Source organism: Aphelocoma coerulescens, chromosome 5, assembly GCF_041296385.1.
Source record: "Aphelocoma coerulescens isolate FSJ_1873_10779 chromosome 5, UR_Acoe_1.0, whole genome shotgun sequence".
Classification (NCBI taxonomy): Eukaryota; Metazoa; Chordata; class Aves; order Passeriformes; family Corvidae; genus Aphelocoma; species Aphelocoma coerulescens.
The window spans coordinates 51,432,704-51,455,609 of record NC_091019.1 but is presented as its reverse complement, the minus strand read 5'-3'; the positions used below and the strand labels follow the sequence as shown (position 1 = coordinate 51,455,609).

Genomic DNA, 22,906 nt, shown 5'->3' with positions numbered 1-22,906 from the left:
GTGTTAAGGAATTTATGGAAGATGGTATCATTTTTATTGAAAAAAAATCTTGCCACAATGTTCATAAAAGCAATACTATTTTGTGACTAAATATTTTATATTAAATTTTACAGCAGCACCTGTTGAGAGAAGAATCAGGGAAATAGGATGAAATAAAAAAAATTAAACTTATAAATAGGAAATTAGTATTCCAAAGAGACTTTGAAATTTCATAACACAGAACAGTGATGGTAACTAACTTACCAAAATGCAAGGTGGATGAATTAGGAATACCAATATACTGACTCATTTGACTTAGGAAAATGGCATTAGTAGTATTTTTTAAAAATCTCTGATTCCCTTTGGAATACCAGTTTTAATGACTAAAAGATGGTTGTAAAATAAACTCTTTACAAGGACACCATCTTTTGAAATTTATTCTAATACTCAGTTGAAAAACGGCAATTAACTTGGTCTAACTCAATGACTGCCTTTTTCCCCTTTTCCCAAAAGTCTAAATAATACTAATTTTATCCTGCTTTTAGGCATTTTTATCCTGCTTCCTTACTCCTTTTACAGAAGATGGCTTTGCACAGCAGTGCTTACTATGAAAGGGCATTTATTCAGTTCCTTTGCAAACGAGAGACCCTTTCTTACATTTGTTTTCAAGAGCCAGTTTCCTTTTGGGCATTCAAAGCACCAGTGTTGCAACTATCACCATGTTTAATACGTAAATGTGTCAGTACAAATAGAAATAAGAGAATTGAGAATCTGAGGCGGGATCATCAGTGATCACACTCAAGGGTAGGTGAGCACTTTGTTTCTGAACACTGTAGATGGCGTGGCAGGTTCTGTGCCAACTACAAAAGACAAAGCTTCAGTGCTTGGGTTTTGTCAGTATATACCAGCCATTTTGGATTTAAGTAAGAGTGTGCATTAGGGAAAAATTATTAGCCATCTTTTTCTCAAAGAGTTCATTTGTAATCACTTTCTAAGGTTGAGTTATTGCAATCTATTTGAAATGTCTGTAATAGGGCAGTTCTCAGCAGTAAATTTTACAGAGGTCAGGAGTTGTGCACGGGGTCACTACAGGATTAGACACAACCTACTGCTGCAGGCTGAGTCCCCATGCTGTCTCAACAAACTGTCTGAAACCTGATTTTTGCAACTTCGGTGTCAGAGCAGACATTGTGACAAGGAAATCTGCCAGAATTAATTAGCCAGAACCAGAATTAATTAGCCAGAACCTAAATCCAGCTCAAGCTGTCAAACTTTCCTTGAGCATAAAGCTCTCAAAATTTATCCATACAGTCGTCTTCAAGTCTTCCAGGCTATATCTCAGGAAGCCATTCTTCTGAGTTGGTCAAAGGCCCACTTTTTGTTAATGTTTTTTTCTGTTCCTTTAGCAGTCGAGTGCTTGGATCTTGTGATGTTTGATACTTCAGTCTTCCAGACTTTCAGATACTTTCATAATACTTGTAGGAATCTTGGATTTTGAAGCATTGCATCTAACAGAAGTAGTAGTATCCTGAAGTTACTGGGCTTAGTCAAAATAATAACAAAAGCAGGAACTTTTTGAAGTTCTTATATTTTTATGAAGCTCTAAAAGACTGGTAAAACATTAGGCTGCACATCTTTTAATGCTTTCTAACTTACGGTTAGTTGTCTTCCCAATTATCTAATGCTTGAAGCCTTACAGGACATGTCTGCACTTGGATAATACATTATTCCGGAAAGTTGGAAGTAGGTGAATGGTGGCTATGCTCTTGCCCAGTGATACTCACTTTTGTGTTCATAAAAATAATGAAATGTACTTTAGAGGGGAAAAAAGGAGAATACTGGGATTGCAAGAAGTGATGGATAATTTAAAAAAATAAAAAGTGGGTTTGAGTTAATAGGTGGAAAAAATGATGTTAGGGAACAGTGCTCTGTTCTAGATCTTTCTCTGGGCTGATTTTTTAAAACCATTTGTCCTCATCCCAAGACAGCTGCATGTATATTGTACTAAGCACAGCTAAGTCATCTTAGTTGCATTTTAATTGTGCCCTGAGGTGTGGTTTACAGAGCACCCATTCCATATTTACAGACAAGAGCCAAGGTGTTTGAATAATCCATAGAGACCCCTCTGCTCCTTCAGTGGCTGAAAGACTTGATGGCGATTCCTTGAATGTACTTCCAAGCTTTGAGCCTAGACTTGCTGGGAATACCAGACAGAATGTGTATGAAGTACCTGGTCCCCCAAGGAACCCACACACTAGTGAAAGTAATTCCAGGTGATCTGGAATATTCTAATTCTAATTCTAAATCACAATTCTAATGTGTGCAGAGTGTGGCAGTATTCAAGTTAACAGTGCACATCACCAAAAAAGAGATCTCCTGTGTCATGAAGGTGAAGGGATCTAAAACCTCATGTATCTAAACAGTGAGTTGTCTCTAGAATGGACTGTCACTGCTGGGTGAGACACCATGTTCTCATGGAATTAAGTGCCTAATGTACTAAGGATGGAACTGTTTGGATGAGGTTTGCCTGTGTTTTTACATCCCTGCAGAGATGTTTAATTGGAGAACTGATGGGGCTCTGTTCTCATGTTGCTGCTGTGGCGCTGTTAAGCAAGTGGCTGCCTTTTCTACCCAGCACAAGTGATGTTGGTTACCTTGCTAAATGATGTTTCCTGGCATCTGCAGAGTGGCCGCAGAAGTTCAGCCTTAGCTGTCTCAACCATTCCACAGCTGCAGAGGCATCCTGGAGCAGTGCTGTCAATGCCTGAGCAGCACTGCAGTTCCTCTGCCTTGAAGACATTGACTCCCATTCCAGGTAAGCTGTTGTATTGGTTTGGCACGGCCTGGTTTTTGCTAGCAGGGGGGCCACAAAGGTGGTTCCTGTGAGGAGCTCCTGGAAGTTTCCACCATGTCCAGCAGAGCCAATCTCCGATGGATCTGAAGATGGACATGCTGCTGGCCAAGGCCGGGCCAATGGGAGAGGCTGGTAACGCCTCTGTGATGACATATTTAAGAAGTTTTCTTAAAGTCACGAGGTTTTGGATTCTAGTCAGAGAAGAGGAGGAGGTGAGAACATGTGAAGGAAAACAACATGGTGCCACCAAGGTCCGGGAGAAAGGAGGGGGAGCCGAGATGCTTCTGCAGGCCGTGGTGAGGACCGTGGTGCAGCAGCTGTGCCCCTGCAGCCCACGGGGGATGCAGAGATCCACCCACAGCCCGTGGGGGAGGTGCCCGTGCCGGAGCGGGTGGATGCCTGGAGGGGGCTGTGATCCAGTGGCAGACCCGCTGGAGAGAGAGGGCCCTGCTTCCAGGCTGGAGCAGCCTGTCCTTGGAGGACTGCACCCCGAGGAAAGAGAGAGCCCCGGCGCAGCAGTTCGGGAGGGCCGTGTGCCCGTGGGAGGGGCTCACGCTGCAGCAGGGGCGGTGCGGCTGCTGCTCCTGAGAGCGGACCCACGGCAGGGAAGTTCAGGAGAACTGTCTCCCATGGGAGGGACCCCACGGCCTCACAGGGGAAGACTCCTGGAGCAGCGGAAGGAAATTTCGGTGATGGACTGACCAAACCCCCAGGCCCTGTCTCCCTGCGCTGTCGGTGGGAAGGAGGGAGGGGCTGGGGGAAAAAGGTGTTCTAATGGCTTCTTTTACTTCTCATTATCCTCCTCTGATTCTGTTAGTAATAAATTCACTTCCCAACTTAAGTTGAGCCTGTTTCGCCCTTGGAGTATTTCTCCCGGTCCTTATCTCACTCCTGAAGCGTTTGTTTGGTTTTTTTTTTTCCTTTCCCCTCCTCTGCCCAGCTGTGGCAGGGGAGGGCGAGCGAGCGGCTCTCGTGGGTGCCTGGCATTGGGATTGTCAAACCTCAGCAGCTGTGAAAGGAGATGAGATGGGTCACTCAGTGTAAAACCAGGCAAGCATTCAAAGAAGAGAAGTTGCCACAGCTTAAGTTTTTCCAGATAAGTTGTCCATGTGCATGTTCTCCACTTTCTCTTTCTGGCGTCCAGAAGAAATGAAGGAATATATAGTTCATACTTCAGAAAGGAGGCAGGGCATCTAGGCATGCTGTAGACACAGGAAAACCTTCTGTGGGAGGGCCTATAATGCCTACCCTCAATCAGAGCCATAATTTAATTCATGTGAGGGAGGTATAACTTACCGTATTTTGGGGTTGTCTTGTACAGAACCAGGAGCTGGACTCAACCCTTGTAGGTCCCTTCCAACCCATGATATTCTGTGGTTCTATTCTGTGGTTCTGTTCTATGGTCCTATGATTTTTCATCAGTGGCTGGTTGCCTGATGAGCTTGTAGATTTGATTTGATGTTGCTCTAGTTGCAACCACATTTACTGGCGTATGAATCTTGCGGGGGTTTTATATAAATTATTAGAACAATTGAAAGCTGAAATGAAACCCTGTGGACTGCTGGAAAAAAGGCAGTTAAGAAAGGGACTCTTTATCACTGGACAGCCTTAGTTTTGTGCCTTCTGTCACAACCCCTCAAAACTGGAATCTTTCATTAGTTCCTCAAATTCGTCTTCCCGCATATGTTTGACTCTTGCACACAGAAGTGAATTTGGGGTGCTATTTGAGCAGATAGTGGGGACTCAAGTTTCCTCATTCTCATGTTGCTCACTGTTCCAAGAAATGGCTCTGTCCTTGGTAGGTATCAGAGGTGGTGGTCCCATCCGTACTGCCATCCACTTCCCTGCTGAGGCTTTGTTAACTTCTCCCTGGAGTGTTTTCCTTGCATGTGAATTTATACTTTTCTTCAACTCTGAACAGCCTAAGTATTTCCCAAAGCTTCTTGTAAAACTTTTGGCTGTGCTTGCCTATTATTTTTACCTCACGCCCAGTGTCATCAATATGGATATTGATATACTCTTGTATAACTCAAATGTCAAAACAGCAGTCTGAAAAATGAAAATTCCCTAAAGTTTTGGACCTTCAAAATCACATTCTGTTTTTATAAGGACATTTGCTAGTTACAATTGAAAGGAATTGATACTTATGATTTGAAATATTTTTCATATTAATAAAACATAATCAAAACACGTTCTATTTGATACATTCTACCTCTTTCTATGCATTCTTTACTTCCCTATTTTTCCTTTAAAGCAGACAGTAACAGTTCCTAGTGTGGTCCTACTAGTTCTTTTACTTGTCTCATGATTCCCAGTTAGTGCTGCTGATGTAGTTCTTCTTTTACCTCCTGACAAAGAAACTGAGAAATATACACGGCAATCTTCTGCCTTCGGTATGGTTCCCTGCCCTGATGGGAACGCAAGTCTGGATAAGGTGCCCAAGCCTTTACACAATTATTCTCTTCAGTAATCACCTTCTCAACAGACCAGGACCTATTGTGTCTTCAAAATCTTCAAGAAGACACCTTCCCCTTGCTGCTCCTGCCGCTTCAGAGGACATCTTTCCCAATATGCTGGACATGAGGTTCCCACCCTACTGTATCTCCTGAACTCACTGCATTAGATCACCCGGACCAGCCTTTGCTTCTAGCACCTCTTGTGGTTATGAATCTAACTGAAATTAATTTATTTTCTCTTCTTGCAGGCCCATGAGCATTCCTCCACTGCTGTGACACTCACTGCCTCTCTGAAGGGTTCAAGTCAAAGTGGTTATGTCATCATTTTGTGTTTGCCTGGGATGTGAGTCTTCCTCCCTTGCTTTCAAGTTCATGCAAAGAGCCATAAACCACTGGTGCGCCTTCATCTCCTCCCCATATCTTTTGCTGAGTATTAACTCTGTTGTTTGCCTTGTGTATTTGACTATTTATTTTCTATGGACTCAGAGGTTTATGAGATACTCTGCCCAAACTCCCTCTCCTTGTATTTTAGATTCTCTATCATGTTGGTCTCCTCAGGAGCCTCAGCAGCTGGCTTAAATTTCAGCACTGAACAAATATGTGCCAAAGGTTAATGCTAGTTTTTTCTGAGAGTTTGTCTCTGAATGTTTCAGATACCAGCCACAGACTGTTAATCATCGGCATCCCCCCCTGCCTCTGCATTCAGATTGATTCAATGCACATTAGCAAATACTTCTGGGGTTTTGTTTGTGGTTTGGTAGCACATATGGGTTTGTTTCTTTTTACTCTCATTCAAATTTCTCTAACATTGTTTCTTTACCACCTTTGTCTAAAAATGAACAATATTGGAAACAGCACTTCAGAATCAAATATTGGGAGGAGCAAAGCTATCTTCTTACCACCTTCTTTTTCTCCTGGCACCCATTGTTTACAGCTCCAGAGTCTACTTAAAGCAAACATGCTCCATAGCTGAGAAGTTGGTTGATGAACAGTCAAGTCATACTTACAAAAAAGCTGCTTAATGACAGTCCCAAGCAAAGGAGGAGAAAAAGCTCTTTCCTGATTACCATGAGTTTAACTCTTGTATTGTAAGCACATGAATTCCGTTATTCCCATCCCTCAGCAACTTACACTTCAGACAGCAGATGAATGGTAGAGCTTTGTTGATGGTTGTACTCGTTGCTAGGGGACAGTCTGAGGGGGGGGAATCATGCAATTTACAGTCAGCCTAAAGGAACATTTAGAAATGTTTGAGCTTAGAAAGTTCCTTCTGTAGTCTGTGTTGTTGAAAATCAAGCGCTTTGTGGTTGTGAAAACACCTTTAAAAATACACATGATGATAATGGAGGCATTAAACACACTGGTGTCTTTAGTAGCTTGTGTCTATGTATGTGTCTTAAATCACAGTTCTGGTGCTTCTTAATTCTTTGATAATTATGTTGTTAGTTAAAAGCTGACCATGTGAAATGGTGTCAAAACAAAATTGTTGCAAATCACATTAAACTTAAATACTATAAGTTTTCTGCTAGTACATGTCTGGATCTGAACTTTCTTGGGTATATCCGTTGGTATTTGTTTTATTTTATCTGCTGTGGGAAGGCGGCAGCTTAGGTACCATCAGAAATGAGAACTTGACCTGTAGTAGGAAGGTGAGGTTTTACAAGACACATCTTTGGTGGAACACAAGGTGGGTGAATAAAAGTGCTCTCGCTATAAATGCTAAGGCATAGTTTGGAGAGGACGTGGAGGAAGCAGCACACACCCAGCCGGGTGTGACAGGTATGACGCGGAATTACCGACGGGAAACCCCTCCACAAGCATTTTGGGGGCTCAGAACCAGAGTATGTATTCTGCCCAAGTCGGGCAGCGTGTCCTCCGCGGCCCCGCGTGCAGGGCTGCTCTCAGCGGAGCTCCGGGCAAGCCTGGGCTTGTTCCTGCCCGGGGCAGCCGGGCTCTGCCGCCCGCAGCGTGAGGCTCGGGTGGCTGGGGGAGACTCGCAGCTACTCAGCCTCTCCCAGCGTGCGTCCCCCCGGCCCGCAGCCTTTCACAACACCGCATACCCCTTACCCCATGCGTGTTGAAGCAGTTTATCAGTGTTTTCCAGACTACATCAGTGCTCCCAGCGCATTTCAAAGCAAGGAAATTATTATTTCCCACTGCTGCTTTGCCTTCGGCATCCGACGAGAGCGCGCAGCCGCTTCCCGCGCCTCCGCCGCCAGAGGGCGCCCGGCCCCCGCCCGCCGAGGCCGAGGCAGCGGCACCCGCATTCCAACCCCATTCCCAGCCCCTGCCCGTCCTCCATACTGCCCGGGGCCAAGTATTTCCTGTAACGCAGGCAGGCACCTTGAATAACGCGTGAGCATTTGGCAGCTAACAGCATCCCCAGGAAAGTTTCCCGGGTAAGAAGTTTGGTTTTTATAACTGTGCTCCATGATGCGCCCTCCCTTTCAATTATCTCTCTACTGGCAACACCTGGATCGGACTATGCAGCTGTCGCTTCTTTTCAGGAGTCTGTTTGTCCTACAAACGAGTTGTATCCAAGTTGTGAAAAGTGGGAAAGCATTCTTCCATCTTTATTCTGTCTTCTGTGAATAGGTCTATATATTTTTCAAATACTAAGTTGTTTTTTGCTCGTAAACAAGTTGCAATTTACATGTACCAGCGTAGCAAGTGGGAGTTATCCGTCCTTATCTACAGGGCTGCCTAAAACAAGGATCGCATGAAGCAGATCATTAAACCCGATCTTTAGTGGGACAATCAGGCCTCTACAATGAACACTAGTGTCTATCATTTGGTAATAGTTTGCTTGCAAACTGCTCTAGTCCCTCAGGCACAACAACAGATGTCTCTCCCTCAGCCGATGCACAAACACACGTGCACCCACCCCCGTAACAAAAATACGTATCGAAGGTAGGTGGTTAATAATAACCAGAATTTCAGATATGTCGTGTCTGACTGTGCAAGATGCAAAATATATTTTTTGAGTTCAGTATGATCGAACAAGAAATAGTCAGAATGCACTAAAAGGTGGCTGATGCACAGGCTGATAAATACCAGAGATAAAAGATTGCATCTGTGAAAAACAGAGCAAACTGTCAAACAGAAATCCTGGCACAACACAACCCCATTATGTGACACCGTGCATTAAACTGGTTAGCTTCATGACTAAATTATTTCTCTTCAAGTTCTGAGCCTGGGATAAGTAAAGCAGCAATCATCCAGATTACCCGGCATTATTTATTTTCCTAACTGAAGATTGGGTAAATTCTGCCCCGCAGGAAAACAGCTGGCACCCCGGTGGGCGGTCTGTTCCCCGGGCTCAGCCAGCCCGGCCCGGCCCGGCCCCGCCGGACCTGCCCCGGCGGCGGGAGCGCCACGGGCACCTGCTCCCGGTTCATTCCAAGAGGGCGCGCAACAGGTTGTGCCGCTCGCTTTGCTCCAAGTTTCCCCTCTTAGTTCTTTGACCTGCACTAAGGGGTTTACGCGGCGCGTCTGGAAGCACCCCTACGAAGCACTTTGTGGTGAATTTCGCAGCTTTTAAAGCGTAAACTTCAGACCCGCACACTCCCGCTCAGCGCTGGCGCCGTTCCCAGCGGAGGAGGGCGCGGCGCCGGGCGGCTCCCGGCAGGTACAGCCGCCCCGGTCGCGGCCGCGCGGGCGAATTTCCTGGCGAGGCCGCGCATCACCTCGGTGACAGCGGGAACGAGGCGCAGCCGCGGGGGTGCGGGGCCGCCCCCGCCGGGGCGGGCAGAGGCCGCGGGCCGCTCTCGCTGCCGCGCGCGGGCGATGCCGAGCGGGCGGCGCGCCCCGACCCCACACCGCATCCCGCCCCCGCGGCCGCCGCCCATTGGCCGGCGCCGGCCCCCTCCGCCCCTTCCATTGGCGGCGGCCGCTGCCCCTCACGCCGCCGCCACCGCCCGGGTCTAATTGCCGGGGCTCGGGCACGCCCCGCCACAGGTACCGCGGCGGCCGGAGCGGAGGGGTTGTGGTGCTGCTCAGAGCCATCCTACGGGAGCTCCGCGCCTTTGCTCCTGGGCGTTTGGCCTGGCGGCTGAGCCCCCTTCTCCTGGCGTGGCTCGCTCTTGCCTGGGGAACTTCTGCAGCCGCGGGGCGAGCTCGGCGGGGGAAGACTGGCCTGTTGCTGTCGGGAGGAGGGAGCGCGGCGAGCGGCCCCGCGTGTGCCAGCGGGGCGGGGAGCGATGAGCCGCGCATTGTTTGCCCTGTAGGCAGCGCCCGGCGGGCAGTGGGGCGGTGGGCCATGGGCTCCGCGCCTTTGTCTCCCGAGTGAGCCGGCCCCGCGGCCGCAGCCTTCCGCCGCCGCCCGAACCCCGGCGACATGGACGTGACCGTCTCCGAGCTCCTGGAGCTCTTCCTGCAGAGCCCCTTGGTGACCTGGGTGAGCAGAGCGGGGCGGCGGGGAGCGAGGGGGCAGCCGGCGGGGCAGCCCTGTCCTGCCGGGGTTGCCCGTGTCCGCCAGCCGTCCCCCAACCCGCTGTCCTTCCTCCGGCAGGTGAAAACCTTCGGGGACCTGGGGAGTGGCGACCAGGATAACCTCGGTATCTACATGGACCTGGTGGATGGCGTGGTCCTGAACAAAATCATGCTGCAAATGTGAGTGGGGTCGGAGGGCGGCAGACATGAGGGGGCGCGCCCCGGCCCCTCCCGCGGGTGTGGGGCTCCGGCCCGGAGCTTTCCTCGTGCGGGGAGGGCGGCCTGGGCCGGAGCGGTTTTCGTTTTGGTTGCTCTTCGAAATTTACAAAAAACAGTGGGGGGAAAAAAGCTCCGAACTAATCCAGTTCTATAAAATATTCTTTAACTTCTCTTTCTGGTCTTTTTGCGTGGAGTGTGTTTGTTTTTCCTTCTTTTTTTTTTCTTTTTTCATTTTTTCTCTCCTAATTGTCTCAGTTATTCACGCATGCTACAGTGGAAGGTGTGTGGCAGTACAAAGAAGGAAATGAAAATACAGTATCATATAAAGCTTTACTGGGAGGGTTTCATCTGAACTTTGTCTACTCTTGCGTAAACTTCGATACTGAGTACATAATTTGGAAAAAACCCTTAGTGCTACCTCTTTCAAGTGGCACTGCAAGGCCGTTGAGGGATCTTAGAAACTGGTTAAAAGATGGAGTGCTGAAAATACCCTAACATTGAAATGAATCGTTGTTAGGACTTGTGCTGTGTTTTTAACCACATCCTTTCCTGTTGCTGATCTGCTGTGCTGTATGTAGAGCCTGACTGTTTTTTCTTTTCTCTGTATTTGCTTTTAAGTATTCTGAAATATATCTGAGAGTTTGTAGGGAGAAGTATTTGCCTTTCAGGGGAGGAGAGCTTGGAAGTCACTCAGTTTTGGCAGTGCACTCTCTTAAGTGACTGAAATCAATTGAAACTTGACTGGCGTTTTGCAGTGTTAATCAAAGTATTTAAATTAAGAATTCATATTAGATTCTTTTTGAATCTTGAGAAATAACATTAAGTCTGACAAGCAATGCCTCACCTGCTCAAGTTGCCAAGTTTTGTTATATTCTGATACCTGGTTGTTCCACGTGAGAAGGTAATAAAATTTTCTTTTTATTTGATGTTACCAACGGTGAAAATTGTGTACTGGAACTTAGATAGTGAAGCTGGTGAAGATCCATGATTCAGAACAGAAGCCAGATCAGCCAGCACACATGGAGATAACAAACTAGTGGTGTAAAATATTAGCAGGGATAGAAGCCTCTTGGAAAGAGAAGGCATAATTTCCAGCATTTTTTAAGGAGTAATTACTCTTTAAAAAAATAATTTTCTGGAAATTAAAGCCTCAAGTAGGAATGCTTAGATCCAGGTTTGTAGCTTTCCAATGTGTGGGAAATTAAATTTTGATTTATGACCATTGTGTTTGGCACAGAGATGACCAACCAAACTATCAAGGAACAGCAGCTGAGTCGGCTGCAGGTTTAACTAAACAGTAGTATTATCTAAGACATTTATTTAATTATATGTGCAATCATCTTCTTATTTAAAACCAAGAAAAAAATAACTGAGTCACATTTAGTCACAAATTTATGGAGTTATGTGGCTTTTGAATGACTGTGGCATTTTTATGAGAGCTTTATTAGGTGGTGTGTGCAAACTTAAATATTTGTATTTGGCCATTGAACTAAGTCTAAGGCGATGGAGTTGTTAAAGTCGAGGGAGCAACTGAACAGTGGTCTGGAGACAAGGAGAGAATGATAAGATCTCATGGAAATAAGGAAGATAAGCATATAGGCTGGCTGAGTGCAGTGACACCAGTTGGTATTTTGTCTGCTCTCATGTGATTATGAGAGATGCCCTGGCATGTTTACTTGTTTTAAGCAGTCAGGTAAATAAGTTGGTGGGGTTTTGGTTTTAATTTGTTTGGGTTTTTTCTCCAGGAAACATCTCCGCCAGTGGTGTCTCAGAAAGTGAAATGTGGGAGGCACAAGCACTGTGGAGTAGGAAACTGTCCCATTATACACAGTCGGGCCTTTTTTCCCCGGAGATTTACCGGTGCTTCTAATGGTGACTAAGGAGCTTGAAACCAAAAGCTTTGTACTGAGACCCCAAGACAGTTTAATTTAGGAAGGATTGCCATTTTGTTTATGTATCCTGACCTAGCAAGGTGCTCAGGAGAGGTGCTGACTGACCTTTACTTTTCCCTGGTTTTAACTTTAGAAATTGCAATGCAATTACTGCTTGCCTGTAAGTCAGGAAAGTCTTGCAAGGCATGTTTCTGCCCCACAGAGCTTTCAGAATAAAAAAACAAATGCGTTTTTAAAAATTCTTGCTCATTGTTTTTAAGTCTTGGTCCCTGAGGATAGTTTTCAGTGCTTGGCTGGAGATTTCTTCCTGCTGGAAGCGTATTAATGAGAGCCTTTGATAAATCTAGAATTGGATTTGCCATGCCGTGATAGTGTTGATTGCTTGAAAGCACAGGTGCGGACATGTGCACACATGTAGAGAGTAGGGGGTGGCAGGGTGAAAGAGGTGGGCTCCTGATGTGAGCAGCTGCATCATCACTTGTGTGTTATTTCACTTGGATTTTTTTTATCCTGCTTGCCTGATTATGGGAACAGAAATAGCAGGGGCACACAAGCTTGCATCTAAACACCAGGTGTGATGCAGTACTTTGCTGCAAATCAACGTGTTTCTTTCAGTGAAGATTTTGAAATCCAGATTCTTGGGAAATTCCTTACTAAAAATACAACATTTCTGCCCTGCAGCAAAGCAGATTTTAAGTTTCATTCAGGGCAAAAAGGATAGGTGGATCTGTGAAGAAATCCAGATGTACCTGTTCAGTGGAGATTGCTGAGTGGAAGTAAGGCTTTAGCTGTTTGAATTGCGGGTGGGCTGTAGGAGTTCAGTCAGCCCCTAATTTCTGTTGTAATGGTTTGGATTTTCCCCAAATGCTGTCTGGCAACTTTGGGTGGAGAAGATTCCAGCTGCTTTGTGTTGTGGTGTCAATGTTTTTTAGGTGATGGGTTCATCTCAGCAAGGCAGCTGTGTCACCAGAGAGATATGTGACAGCTATCTATCACTTTTCCTCCTGTCAGGTCCCTGTGGCTCTTTGACAGGAGGTGAAAATAGGGCTGAGCCTTCATTTCATCCTCTTCAGAAATGAACTGCCCCCGGGAATGCCAGCTCTGAATAAAATGTGGTTTGCTCAGGCTTGCCAAATGTAGCCGTGGCACAAGGGCAGAGGAAGGGAACCTGGCCTGGGTTTAGGCAGACTGTAGTCAGTAGGACACCAGCTGTTGGGCTTTGCTGGTGATCCCTTTGCTTACTGGTAATCTCTAAAACAAGCAAGGCTATTTTTAAGAAAGTTGGGCATTGTTTGGTTCTCAGTAGGGGCACCTAGCTGTTAAACAAGTTAAATTTAGTAGCAAGAGTCAGACAGCAGTGTTTGGTTTCCCCACTTAGATTTTAAAACAAAACAAATGATTTTTCAAATAAATCTGTTGTAAATGAGTGGTTTTGTGTGCTTATGTCCTGCTCAAGTGTATATCCCAACCTGATAATTCATGAAGGACAGCGTTGATTTTGCAGACTTGCAGTACTGGCTGAAAGCTCTGCATACAAAAATGTTTGTTAATCTTCAGAGTGCTGTTTCAAGCTTGTGTTGCTGATGGATTTATGTATACCAGGTTAACGAGTTTCTCTGCAGACATACTTAAAAGAACTTTGTTCAGATGGCTGTGTGTCGCTTCCTGGTATGAAATCAGCACGTGGTGACGCTGCATAGTCTGCCTTAGCGTTACAGTTGCAGCTGTGGTATAATACCTACAAGAATAAGCAAATATTTGCCCCATTTAACTTCCCAAATGAAACTTCCTATAAGAAATAGTGTGGAGGTTTATGTAGGCATGTAAGTGTTTTCACGTTGGCTTATTCTAATTCTTCTAATTGATAATTGACTGCTTTTCTGTCAAAACATTTAGCGAACAGGAATGTGTGTTAGGAATACAGCCGATAACACTGTATAACTAACACTGTATTTGTGTTAAAATCCCATTATAAAAATGCACAGTAATAGGTTTTTTCCATTTCAGTGGCAGCTGTCATGGTTTGTGGTGCTGTTGATACGTTGTCTTTAATTTAGACCACGTGACAGGAACAGCCACCTTGTGAGTGCCCGCTCTTTGTGGTTTCTAGAAAATGGCATGAATACCAGAAGGTTAGAGATGTGCATCTGTTTAATTAAAAATTTTAGAATCTTATTTAGAGGTGCATTTTTCCATCATTTTCTAGGCAATTTAGGAATCTGCCAGCCTTAGTAGCATTGCCTCACTTGATGAGAGAGGAAGAACTTGGGTGGTAGGAGGGTTAGAGTGGCCCCAGAGTGGTGTATTTTTGATTAGTGCCTTGCCTGCAGAGCGAAGTGCTGCAGGATGCTGGGTCAGTCAGTTCCTTCTGGCGTCTTATAACCCTTGGGCCTGACTTGAGGGGTTTCCCCTTGCTCATCAAAATGGCTTGTCAGAAATTGTAAGAATGGGATTGTCATTTTAAAATTTAAGTGGGTTTTTTGTGGTTACTTTTATTAACTGATGACTTAAGGGATTGCATCTTCATGCACTTGTGTTGCTAGCCCCATGCCTGCTGAACTTGTCACTTGATCTGTCTCCTGACCCTTCCTTTTCTCTCTATTCCTAGAAGAGTCATGAGAGTGTACAAACCAGATGACTTCTTTAAAATGTTTGGGTATATAGTGAGGTTTGAGATTTTTCCTTCTGTTTATTTGTCTTGGATGGGTTTTTACTGGTTTATGGAGTACCTCCCTAAGTCACACCTCAGCCATGCAGTCTCAGTCTTATTTAGATAACCTTTTTGATCTTGAGGAGTAGGTGGTTTTCAAAAAAAAGAAATGTCGTTTTCATTAGATTTGTATGTAAGGGAAAGACCAAACATCAAAAGACTGAAAAGGCATCTGAGGTGGTGTTCATGGATTTTTCAGATATATCTAGACGTTAATTTGTTTGGGTTATCTGGTTAGTGTTGGAAAAAAAAAGAAAATCTCTCTTTAATTTTCACTGTGATCCTTGGAAACAGTTCCTTTCTATAAAATTCTTGATTTCACCATACAAGATGCTATAATGTACAAAGTGTGGTACCAACAGCTCTGTATTCTCTAGGATAGGGTTGTCTTTAAGCACAGAAAGAAGAAATGGGATCTTGCCTGTTGAGAAGGAATTGTTTCGTTTTCCTGCAAAGACAGTTAATCCCTGTTGCAGTTTGAAGTGTTGGTTGTGCTGGACTTGCACATCTTGTGCAGAGGGTCCTCTCTGAAGTGAGCTGAGGTATGAAGCTGGTTACACAACATGTTCAGAAAACTAGGGTTTTTGAGCTACCTTCTATTTTCAGAAAAGCTTTTAACTTCCTTGTGATGGAGAAGTGGCAGGAGTGCCAGAGCTACACTGTGCTGCAGCTTGGCTGCAGGTTAAGAGGACCCTGAGGTCAGTGGCATTAAGGGCTCTTGGAGCAATCAATTACCCTTAACGAAGATGATAGGATAAAAGCTCTGCAATTGCTTCTGAGGGCCTGATCCTGCTAGTGCTTCTGTTTTTGTAACACAATCTCCACTGTGCAAAAATGAGCAGATCTTGTCTAGGAAGTAGTTGTTTTGTGCCTTATGTGCCTTTGAAAACCTCATCCAAGTCCTGCAGTTCCACTGCTGCAGCTGTTGAAGAAATAGCCTCTCCTTTCCTGTGGCTCGTCAATGTGTTTTGTGGATTTTGGCCCCATTTTGTGCAGTTCTGGGAAGGATTGTGGAGTAGTGACTGCTAGCCAGTCAAAGATCTCCATTCTTGGCCACAAACCTGGAACACTGCCAGACAGTGCCATGGCAGCATGCTGCCTACATGAGCTTTCTCATGGAAATGAGAGCTGTAGGCTGACCCTTCTGTTTGGCCAGCTTCTCTTTACTGAATGTTTCTTCCCTTTTAGCTTCCCAGTTTGTTGTCATGGCCTTGCCTAAAAAAGCTGTATCCAGCTTCCTTTGAGGTTCGGCATCTGCTCAGACAGTACTGAAGGCAGGGTACTGTCTGAGCTCAAGCCCAGGTGGCATTTATGCTTTGCCCTCAGTGTCGAGGACCCATCCTGTCAAACTGTTCCAAGTATGGCTTCTGCACTCCTGTATCTGAGCATCAGTAAAATGGAATACTTACTACAGATTTTACTTTAAAAGCTTGTTGCAGTTGCCTCTTTTTGTTCTTTCTTTCATAATTTATTACAGTACTAATCCACATGCAAAATCCTGTGTTGCTGGAAAGGCTGTGTAGTGTCTTGCTAGTTTCGGTCATCTGTGCTTCACATTGCTTAAACCTTTGTACATAAATACTGTGTCTGATGTTATCTGCTCTCAAGGCAGTTTTCTCTCATCTGTGGAATATCTGTGTATTTTTTCATACTTATTCACACAGCACTGCTTTCACTCAAGAGGTGCTCTGGAATGGTTGTGCATTTAGAAAAAAAAGTAAAGGCTCTTTGACATACTTATGTAAACGTTGGCAGATATATTTTAAACATAAATATTGGATCAGTTCGTCTTTTATTTCCTTGTCAACGCTCGAGTTCAATAGCTGGCCCTGGAAGAGCTGTGAATGGCTTAATTAACAGCCACAGCAGAGCTCTGGGAGGCAGGTGTTTGGATTGTGTAGGAGTCTGCTGATAAGAGTCATTATTAGAGAGCAAACAAAATGCTTTGATCTGTGCTATTGGCAGATAAGGATTTTTGGGTTCCTTTTTTTGCAATGTCTCAGAGTGTACAGAGAGGATCTGACATTTGTATGAAATTATTTGCAACCTTTTTCCCATGTCTTATTTTTTATTTTAGAAATAAAGTTGCTTCAGGTACAATTTTGATATGTTTTCTTTAAAATCAAACAAGAAACATAGCATGTATATGAGAGATCTAGTTAGATGATATGGGTGTAATAAGTACAATATTCTTCTTTTCCCTTTAGTTTGTAAGGCCTCTGGTCTTTGCAGTTTTTTTTTTTTACATCACTGATCAAGTATTAATACCCTCTTCTTGTTGTAAAACTCCAAAGCCAAGGAAGGCATGATAGTATTTCCTAGACTTGCCTTTATTTGAATAAGGAAAACCCCATATTATCAGAGACTGCTTTGATCTAGCTTGCACAAGCTAGGTAAGTTCTCTTTTCAGGGAAATATGGGTAAGAAGGGAAGCTGCCCTGAAGTGCTGTGTGGGTTGCAGTAGGGTACTTTGTGAAATGCAGGCAGTATTGCCAACTTATACATAGGTGTAGAGGTAATGAGCCTATTCTATCATGAATTAATGTATACATACCCTGTATAGTTGTCAGTGTATTTATTGCATAAACTTAAATGTGTTATTGAGATCTTAAGTCTTAACACCTGTTTAATTAGTAATATTTTATTTTCTTCTTCCTTTTTAATAGAGATCCTCGACCAACCAACCAACGTGTCAACAAGCATGTAAATAATGATACCTATCTTCGGGTCCAAAACCTGACCATCTTGATCAGAAACATTAAGACTTACTATCAGGTGAGCTTTCTGCTCTCTGCTCATTGGTCTGTGGTGACTGCTGTACTGTTTTAGCTAGTGCAGGGGCTGGGGGCTCAAAGAAGCTTGCTGCAGGTGATGCCTTAGGTTTTAACTTCATATTTTTCAAATTCTGTACTGCTTAGTGTGTAACTCTGAAGCTTCTTGAAGCCTGTTAATTTCTGCTCTCTCGTGCTAGGTAGACATAACAAAGTCTCTCCGGGCCTGCTCTTCAAGGACACCCAGACTGTCCTAGGCCCAAAAAGTATAAACCGAAAGCCTTTGAGGGGGCAAGCTGAGGGGAATTACATCATTAAACTGAAGCTTTAATTGGAGAATTAACTCTGATATGCAAATGAATCAAACCTATAAAAGTGTGAAGAACTCGTGACCTGGCGTCCATCTTGGCAATAGCCTCTGGCTCCCCAGGGGGCACCTTTGAAGGCCTTTCAAATAAATACCTACCTTATTCCCTTACTCCTGTCTCGTCTCTGTTTCTGCGAGGCCTCTCAAGGCATCACAGGAAATGGAGGGGAAATTGTGTTTGTGTAAAAGTACTTCCAGCCATGCTTTCTCTTCTGAAATTGACAATACGGTTATCTTCTCTATCTATTCCTCACGGCCAGAGGCTGCTTCCTTGCCTTCCTCTTTTTTTTAAAGAAGTTTTTGTGCTCAAAGACTGTCATAGCATTTGGAGATGCATATACTAAAAGGGCTGTTTTGTGGTAGGATTGTGTATGTGAAGGGGTTTGCTGAAATGGAAGTAGTGTTTCTAGACAGAAGACTTTTTAAAACAGGAAACCTTTTCTTAAAGGGGCTGCTAGAAAATAAAATCTTGATGAAGAAGTGTTTTTAGCACCAGAATATAAACCTTAAATTGACAGGAAAAGTAAATCTGTGCTTTGCTTGAAGGTAGACTTTTTACACTCTGTACTTTGGTGTTCAAGTAGTTGTTTGTTCAGAACTCGCTCTAAGAGAGCAAGTGCAGGAATGACTGCAGAGTCTCACAGTGCACTTGTTGGGTGCCTTTCTTGAACTGTCAGTGTTCCTGTACTGTAACAGTGCTCCCCTAAAACCAGGGTGGTGACAGCTGAGTGCTTTTGCAGAGTTACAAGCAGTTGACTGCTGCTGGAGAGCCACAGCACAAGTTCAGTTACTCTAAATAGATTTTCTGTATGCACACTGTTATGTATATTTGGACTTCTTAGTGAGAAGGTAACTGTTCTGCTGTTACCTTCTACACATCTTTTGCCAGATTTGAATGCTGTGCAGTGTAAACCAGGCTGAAACCACTTAGGATTGTTAAAATGCTTCTCTGTGTGTCTCAATCATATAACGAACAAGCAAACTAAACTGTAGGAGTTGATGTCAGTGTGTTTACCCTGGACACTTCATCTTTTTTGTATATATAGAAGAGACTGTGTATTGGTTTTGTCTTCAAAATACAGAAGAGATGTAGAGTAGTGCCTTTTCATGCCATTCTCTTCCAAAGCTTACCTACACTGCTATTCCAGATTGCCACAACTCTGCTCCTGGACTTGCTTAGGAAAGCCTGAAAGACAGGCACTTGTGGAAAATGACAAATCCAGATGGGGCATATGAGTCATCTGTGCAAGTTCCAGCAGCCTGCTAGGAAAATGAAGTAACTTAGGTTTGAGATGGTGTAGGGGAAGGGTATCATGTGTTTCTGAGGATAACTGATCTGTGTCTCTTGTTGAGATCTGGAGATGCTGATGCAATGTGATGTCATTCCTGAGACTTGTGATTTCTAAGGGGAAATTCCATTTGGTCATAACTAGAGGCTGAAGTTTGGGGGTTAGTGGGTTGGTTTTTTGTTTTGTCTTGTTGTTGCTGTTTCTGTTACTCAGTAAATAGTTAAAATGTGTATGGAGTCTACGAGAGAGATTAGTCCTAACCTTCCTTCTCCTTGCCCCCCACAAGATTTAATGTCTGAGAGTCTGGTTCTTCATGTGTTGAAACTTTCATTCACGTGCCTTTTTTTCTTTCCTTGAAGCTGATACTCTGACCTCTTTTAAAAGTACCTGGAGAGAGATCAGAGTCAGGAAAAAAGAAAAGTGATTCAGAGTCATGTGTTATGTTACTTGTTGACCTAGCTGTTGAGCTAATCCAATAAAGCTAGCAACAACTAAAATAGGTTAAGACACAGAATTTTCAATGGGAAACAGTAGCTGAGGCTTGCAGTAGCAGTTGTAACAGTCATGTTCCTATTGTAATCCAGAAGTTAAGTACTATGAATCTTGCTGCCTGAGGACAACATATACTGTATGTAAACTAAGTAGTCATGAGAGCTTATCAGTCTTTGCATTTGGTCCTGAAAATGTAATTACAACAGAGTTTAAAATAAAATAACTTTTTTTTGGTGATAATAACATTATATAAGAAACTTATTTTTCCTTGACACAATCATATCTTCAGGGCAAATCCAAGGTCTTGTTGCTAATCTGAGATTCCCTTTCATGTGGTGTGTGCAGCCTTCAACTTCCCATAGTCTGGGGGTAGTTGAGGCCATCTATGCTGTAACTGAGCTCTGTGTGAGATTGATGCCAAGTATAGTGTTGCATCTCTACTCGTGTCTCTGTTAGATGTTTGGAGGTTTTCTTGTCGTTTAGGATATGATTTAAGTAGGTTTTACTAGGATTTTTTTTAACATGCAACCAAATAGATGCTTTGGAATATTAAATATTCTTAATAATTAAATATTGTTAGGCTGCTTCTCTCCTGAATATTAGAGATGTTTTTAAATAGGCTGAAGTTGTGGGCATTGTTCGATGAAGTAGTATTAATACATTAGCCGAAGTTAAAGTGAGGGTAGTGTCTTACTGACTGAAAACATGTCTGCAGACTGTGAGGGATAAGTTCCTGACAAACAATAGGAACACAAATTTTCTGCTTCCTCAAGAGAAACAAAAACTCCTAAATACACAATACTGGCCTTGACATTTTACATTCCTTTTTGCTTAATGGGCTAAAGTCAAGTTTACGGCATAATTGCTGAATTTGGTAGACCAGGTCATCTAGAATGAAGTGGCATTTTCCTCATTGTTTTTCAAAGGACATTGGTAGGTATGTAATAATATTTGTCTTTCTCTGTACTGGGCAGGAGCAATCAAGAATATGACATAAATTCATGGTACTGTAAATAGTATCTGAGGAAGGTGACGTAAGTGCCTACTAAAATTAATGCTGATATTCAGAAGGTAGCTGAGATTTCAGATCATGTAATTGTCTAGTCTTTCTGTATCTAATATCAGATTTCTAGTATATCTGTATAGTTGATCTCTTCATTAAAGCAAAATTCTCGTTTATAGAGATAATACTTCAGAAAACAAGGACAGGTCTGATCCAGAAGCACAGTTCCAAGTATTACAGTGTTGGCACTTTACTGATCTCATAAGCTGAGGGTTTCTGCTGGAAATAAGTATTAACAAGACAGGTTATTGGTGGAATTTGGGTTTGATTTAAGCTTTAAAGATCAACCCCTAGATGTGCTTCACCGGACATAACTTGGGAGGGATACGTGCAATGAAGAGGCTTTTTTTTCCATTTGAATAACCTCTCTGTTTTAGAAATTTCCCAACTGAATTTGTTCATTTGCAATTTTCTGAAGAGTTGCCATCTTGCAACTTTCAGTTGCATGAGACTTCATTGCTGGTGGCTGCTGAGAAAAACAGTGTCAAGACTCTTAAAACAGAGGACAACATTGGTTGCTGCAGGCTTTGGTGGTTTTTATTTATTTGTTGGCTACCAGTGGTACTATGCAATGTCTTTGCATTTCCCACTCTCTCAACAGTTGCACCTTTGCAGGGTTTTATTGACTTGAGAGGCCCCTCTTTTGAAACTGAGCATATGACTCATTTTGCTGTGGGATTTTATGAGCATTCAAGATAATGTCATTAATTGCATTTAATAATGGTTATGCTACTGGTTCACTGGAGAAATGGCTGATCATAAAACTTCTGGAATTGGTGCCATATCTTGGAAAAGGCTGAACACAGCACAAAGTTTTCTTTCCTCATAGTGTGAATTTTATGTGACTCTTCTTGCTCTGACTGAATTCCAATGCCTGGCTGTCTTTAAACTGAAAGAAGATGGAAGGAGAAAGCTAGAAAATCTGAAGGGTATTAGCCTTTCCCTTTGCTGTATTGTACAGAATATATAATCCTGTAGGGGCTGCTGCTTGAAGATTCCGTGTAAGTTCAGCTGTCCTGATATCTGCAATGCTTGGATAATATGCTCATACCTGTAGAGTTTTAGAAGAAGCCTAAGGTAGGCTGCCAGGGGAAGCTTGAACTGGCTTTACTGTGCTTCCTCTGCTCATGTGTCAGTCTTTGGGTTGAATGTTTTTTCTAAGGAACTAAAAATCACTTTGATACCAAAAAAAAGGAGTTTTGTGAAAAGGTCTGTTTTGATAACAGGTAGTTTCCTAACCTTCAAAAATGTCAGCAATCACTCCAGCAGTATATACTGCACTCTCAAGCAAAAATTCCTAGCATTTACATGAAAAACTTAAATCTGACAGAAGACAAGAATGTGATCATCCCTTGGCTAGGCCTGGATGGGTATTATGGTCACATCTGGAGTATGCAGATGAGAAATGCTGTTGGAAGAAATGCTACACTGTGGTCACGGCTGTATTTTTGTTGTGTCTATTCCCTGCAGTTGTGGCCACTAAATACCTAGCAGATTACCTTGCATTTCTAAAAAGTTGGAAATGTCTCTTAATTAAAAAAGAGTTGTACTGAGCCACAACTCTGAAAAGAGTTGTGACTGTGTGACATGTGCAACTTAAGTAAAAAACTCGTAATAACCCTTAGTGTTCTCATTAAAAGGAGAGGAGGGGTGGGTGAAGAGGAAGCAATTCACTGAATTTTTAGGGACACTTTATCACCGCAAATCCTACTGTCCCCACCTAAATCACTTAGCTGGGCCCAGAGATCATGGGGGGCAAGGATGCCTTAATTTTAGGGCATATTTCTTCAGACCCGTGTCTTCCTTTTACTTCTCTGCTCTATACGTGAGTAAAACAAGTACAAGCAGCAGAGTTTTTATCAGGTGCATTAAAAGGGTATTTAGCTGCCTGTGAGTTGCTGAGGCTGTTTCTAACCTATGGAATAGAGATGAGTTTGTGTTCAGGCTGAGGCAAATGCTGTTTTTCCTTGTGGATCAGTGAAGGTCTTGCAATACCAGTAGGTTCCAGATCAGTAAACAACTCCCACTTCTGTAGTTGAAGCACTGAGTCGGGTTTGGAGCTCTTAACTGAACTGCAAAGAGCAATTCAAACTTGGAGCTCCAGATTTGGGCACAGCTTAGGGACTGGCAACTGTACTCCTACTATAAATAAAGTTCTGGAAGTAGCAGTGTCCTCTTGTGTGAGCTGGAATCTTTCCCTACTAGGCAGGCTACTTCTAGAGGGCTAGTAATCTAGTCCTTAGCAAAGTAAACACCAAAATGCTAGAAATGCACATAAATGCACACACCCTGAAGTCAAAAAAGTATTTTTCTTTTCTTAGGGGGAAAGTTTGCACTCCCAATGGCCTACTGAAATTAGGTAAAACTAAACTTCTTTTTGCTA

The 22,906-nt window shown here is 43.5% G+C and overlaps 2 protein-coding genes across 10 annotated transcripts in view; both read left to right on the top strand.

Moving 5' to 3' along the window:
- Positions 1 to 26: 26 nt before the first annotated feature.
- LOC138111773 (uncharacterized) lies at positions 27 to 6,777 on the top strand. 3 transcript variants are annotated; one of them, XM_069018100.1, is made up of 3 exons: positions 27 to 3,522; positions 5,538 to 5,632; positions 6,224 to 6,777. In XM_069018100.1, exons 1-3 carry the CDS (start codon positions 2,911 to 2,913, stop codon positions 6,309 to 6,311), a joined length of 795 nt encoding a protein of 264 aa, XP_068874201.1. In that variant the 5' UTR covers positions 27 to 2,910; the 3' UTR covers positions 6,312 to 6,777. The 3 variants fall into 3 exon arrangements, with proteins under 3 accessions (XP_068874201.1, XP_068874203.1, XP_068874202.1); XM_069018102.1 differs by having other exon boundaries at positions 5,538 to 5,684; XM_069018101.1 differs by having other exon boundaries at positions 5,538 to 5,684; positions 6,145 to 6,777.
- Positions 6,778 to 9,256: 2,479 nt separating this feature from the next.
- Positions 9,257 to 22,906, top strand: part of CCDC88C (coiled-coil domain containing 88C) — a 96,768-nt gene continuing 83,118 nt past the window's right edge. For all 7 annotated transcript variants that reach the window (XM_069018090.1, XM_069018089.1, XM_069018093.1 and 4 more), the window contains exons 1-3: positions 9,257 to 9,685; positions 9,800 to 9,900; positions 17,208 to 17,316. In XM_069018090.1, the coding sequence (XP_068874191.1) occupies positions 9,626 to 9,685; positions 9,800 to 9,900; positions 17,208 to 17,316 (270 nt within the window). In that variant the 5' untranslated portion in view covers positions 9,257 to 9,625. The remainder of the gene's footprint in view (positions 9,686 to 9,799; positions 9,901 to 17,207; positions 17,317 to 22,906) is intronic.

Excerpts from the sequence above, each read along its gene's own strand:
- LOC138111773 (XM_069018100.1), top strand. The coding sequence starts at position 2,911 with ATGGATCTGAAGATGGACATGCTGCTGGCCAAGGCCGGGCCAATGGGA. Across the intron at positions 3,523-5,537 it reads AGCAGCGGAAGGAAATTTCG|GCCCATGAGCATTCCTCCAC; the intron begins GTGATGGACTGA and ends CTCTTCTTGCAG. Across the intron at positions 5,633-6,223 it reads ATTTTGTGTTTGCCTGGGAT|CTCCAGAGTCTACTTAAAGC; the intron begins GTGAGTCTTCCT and ends CATTGTTTACAG.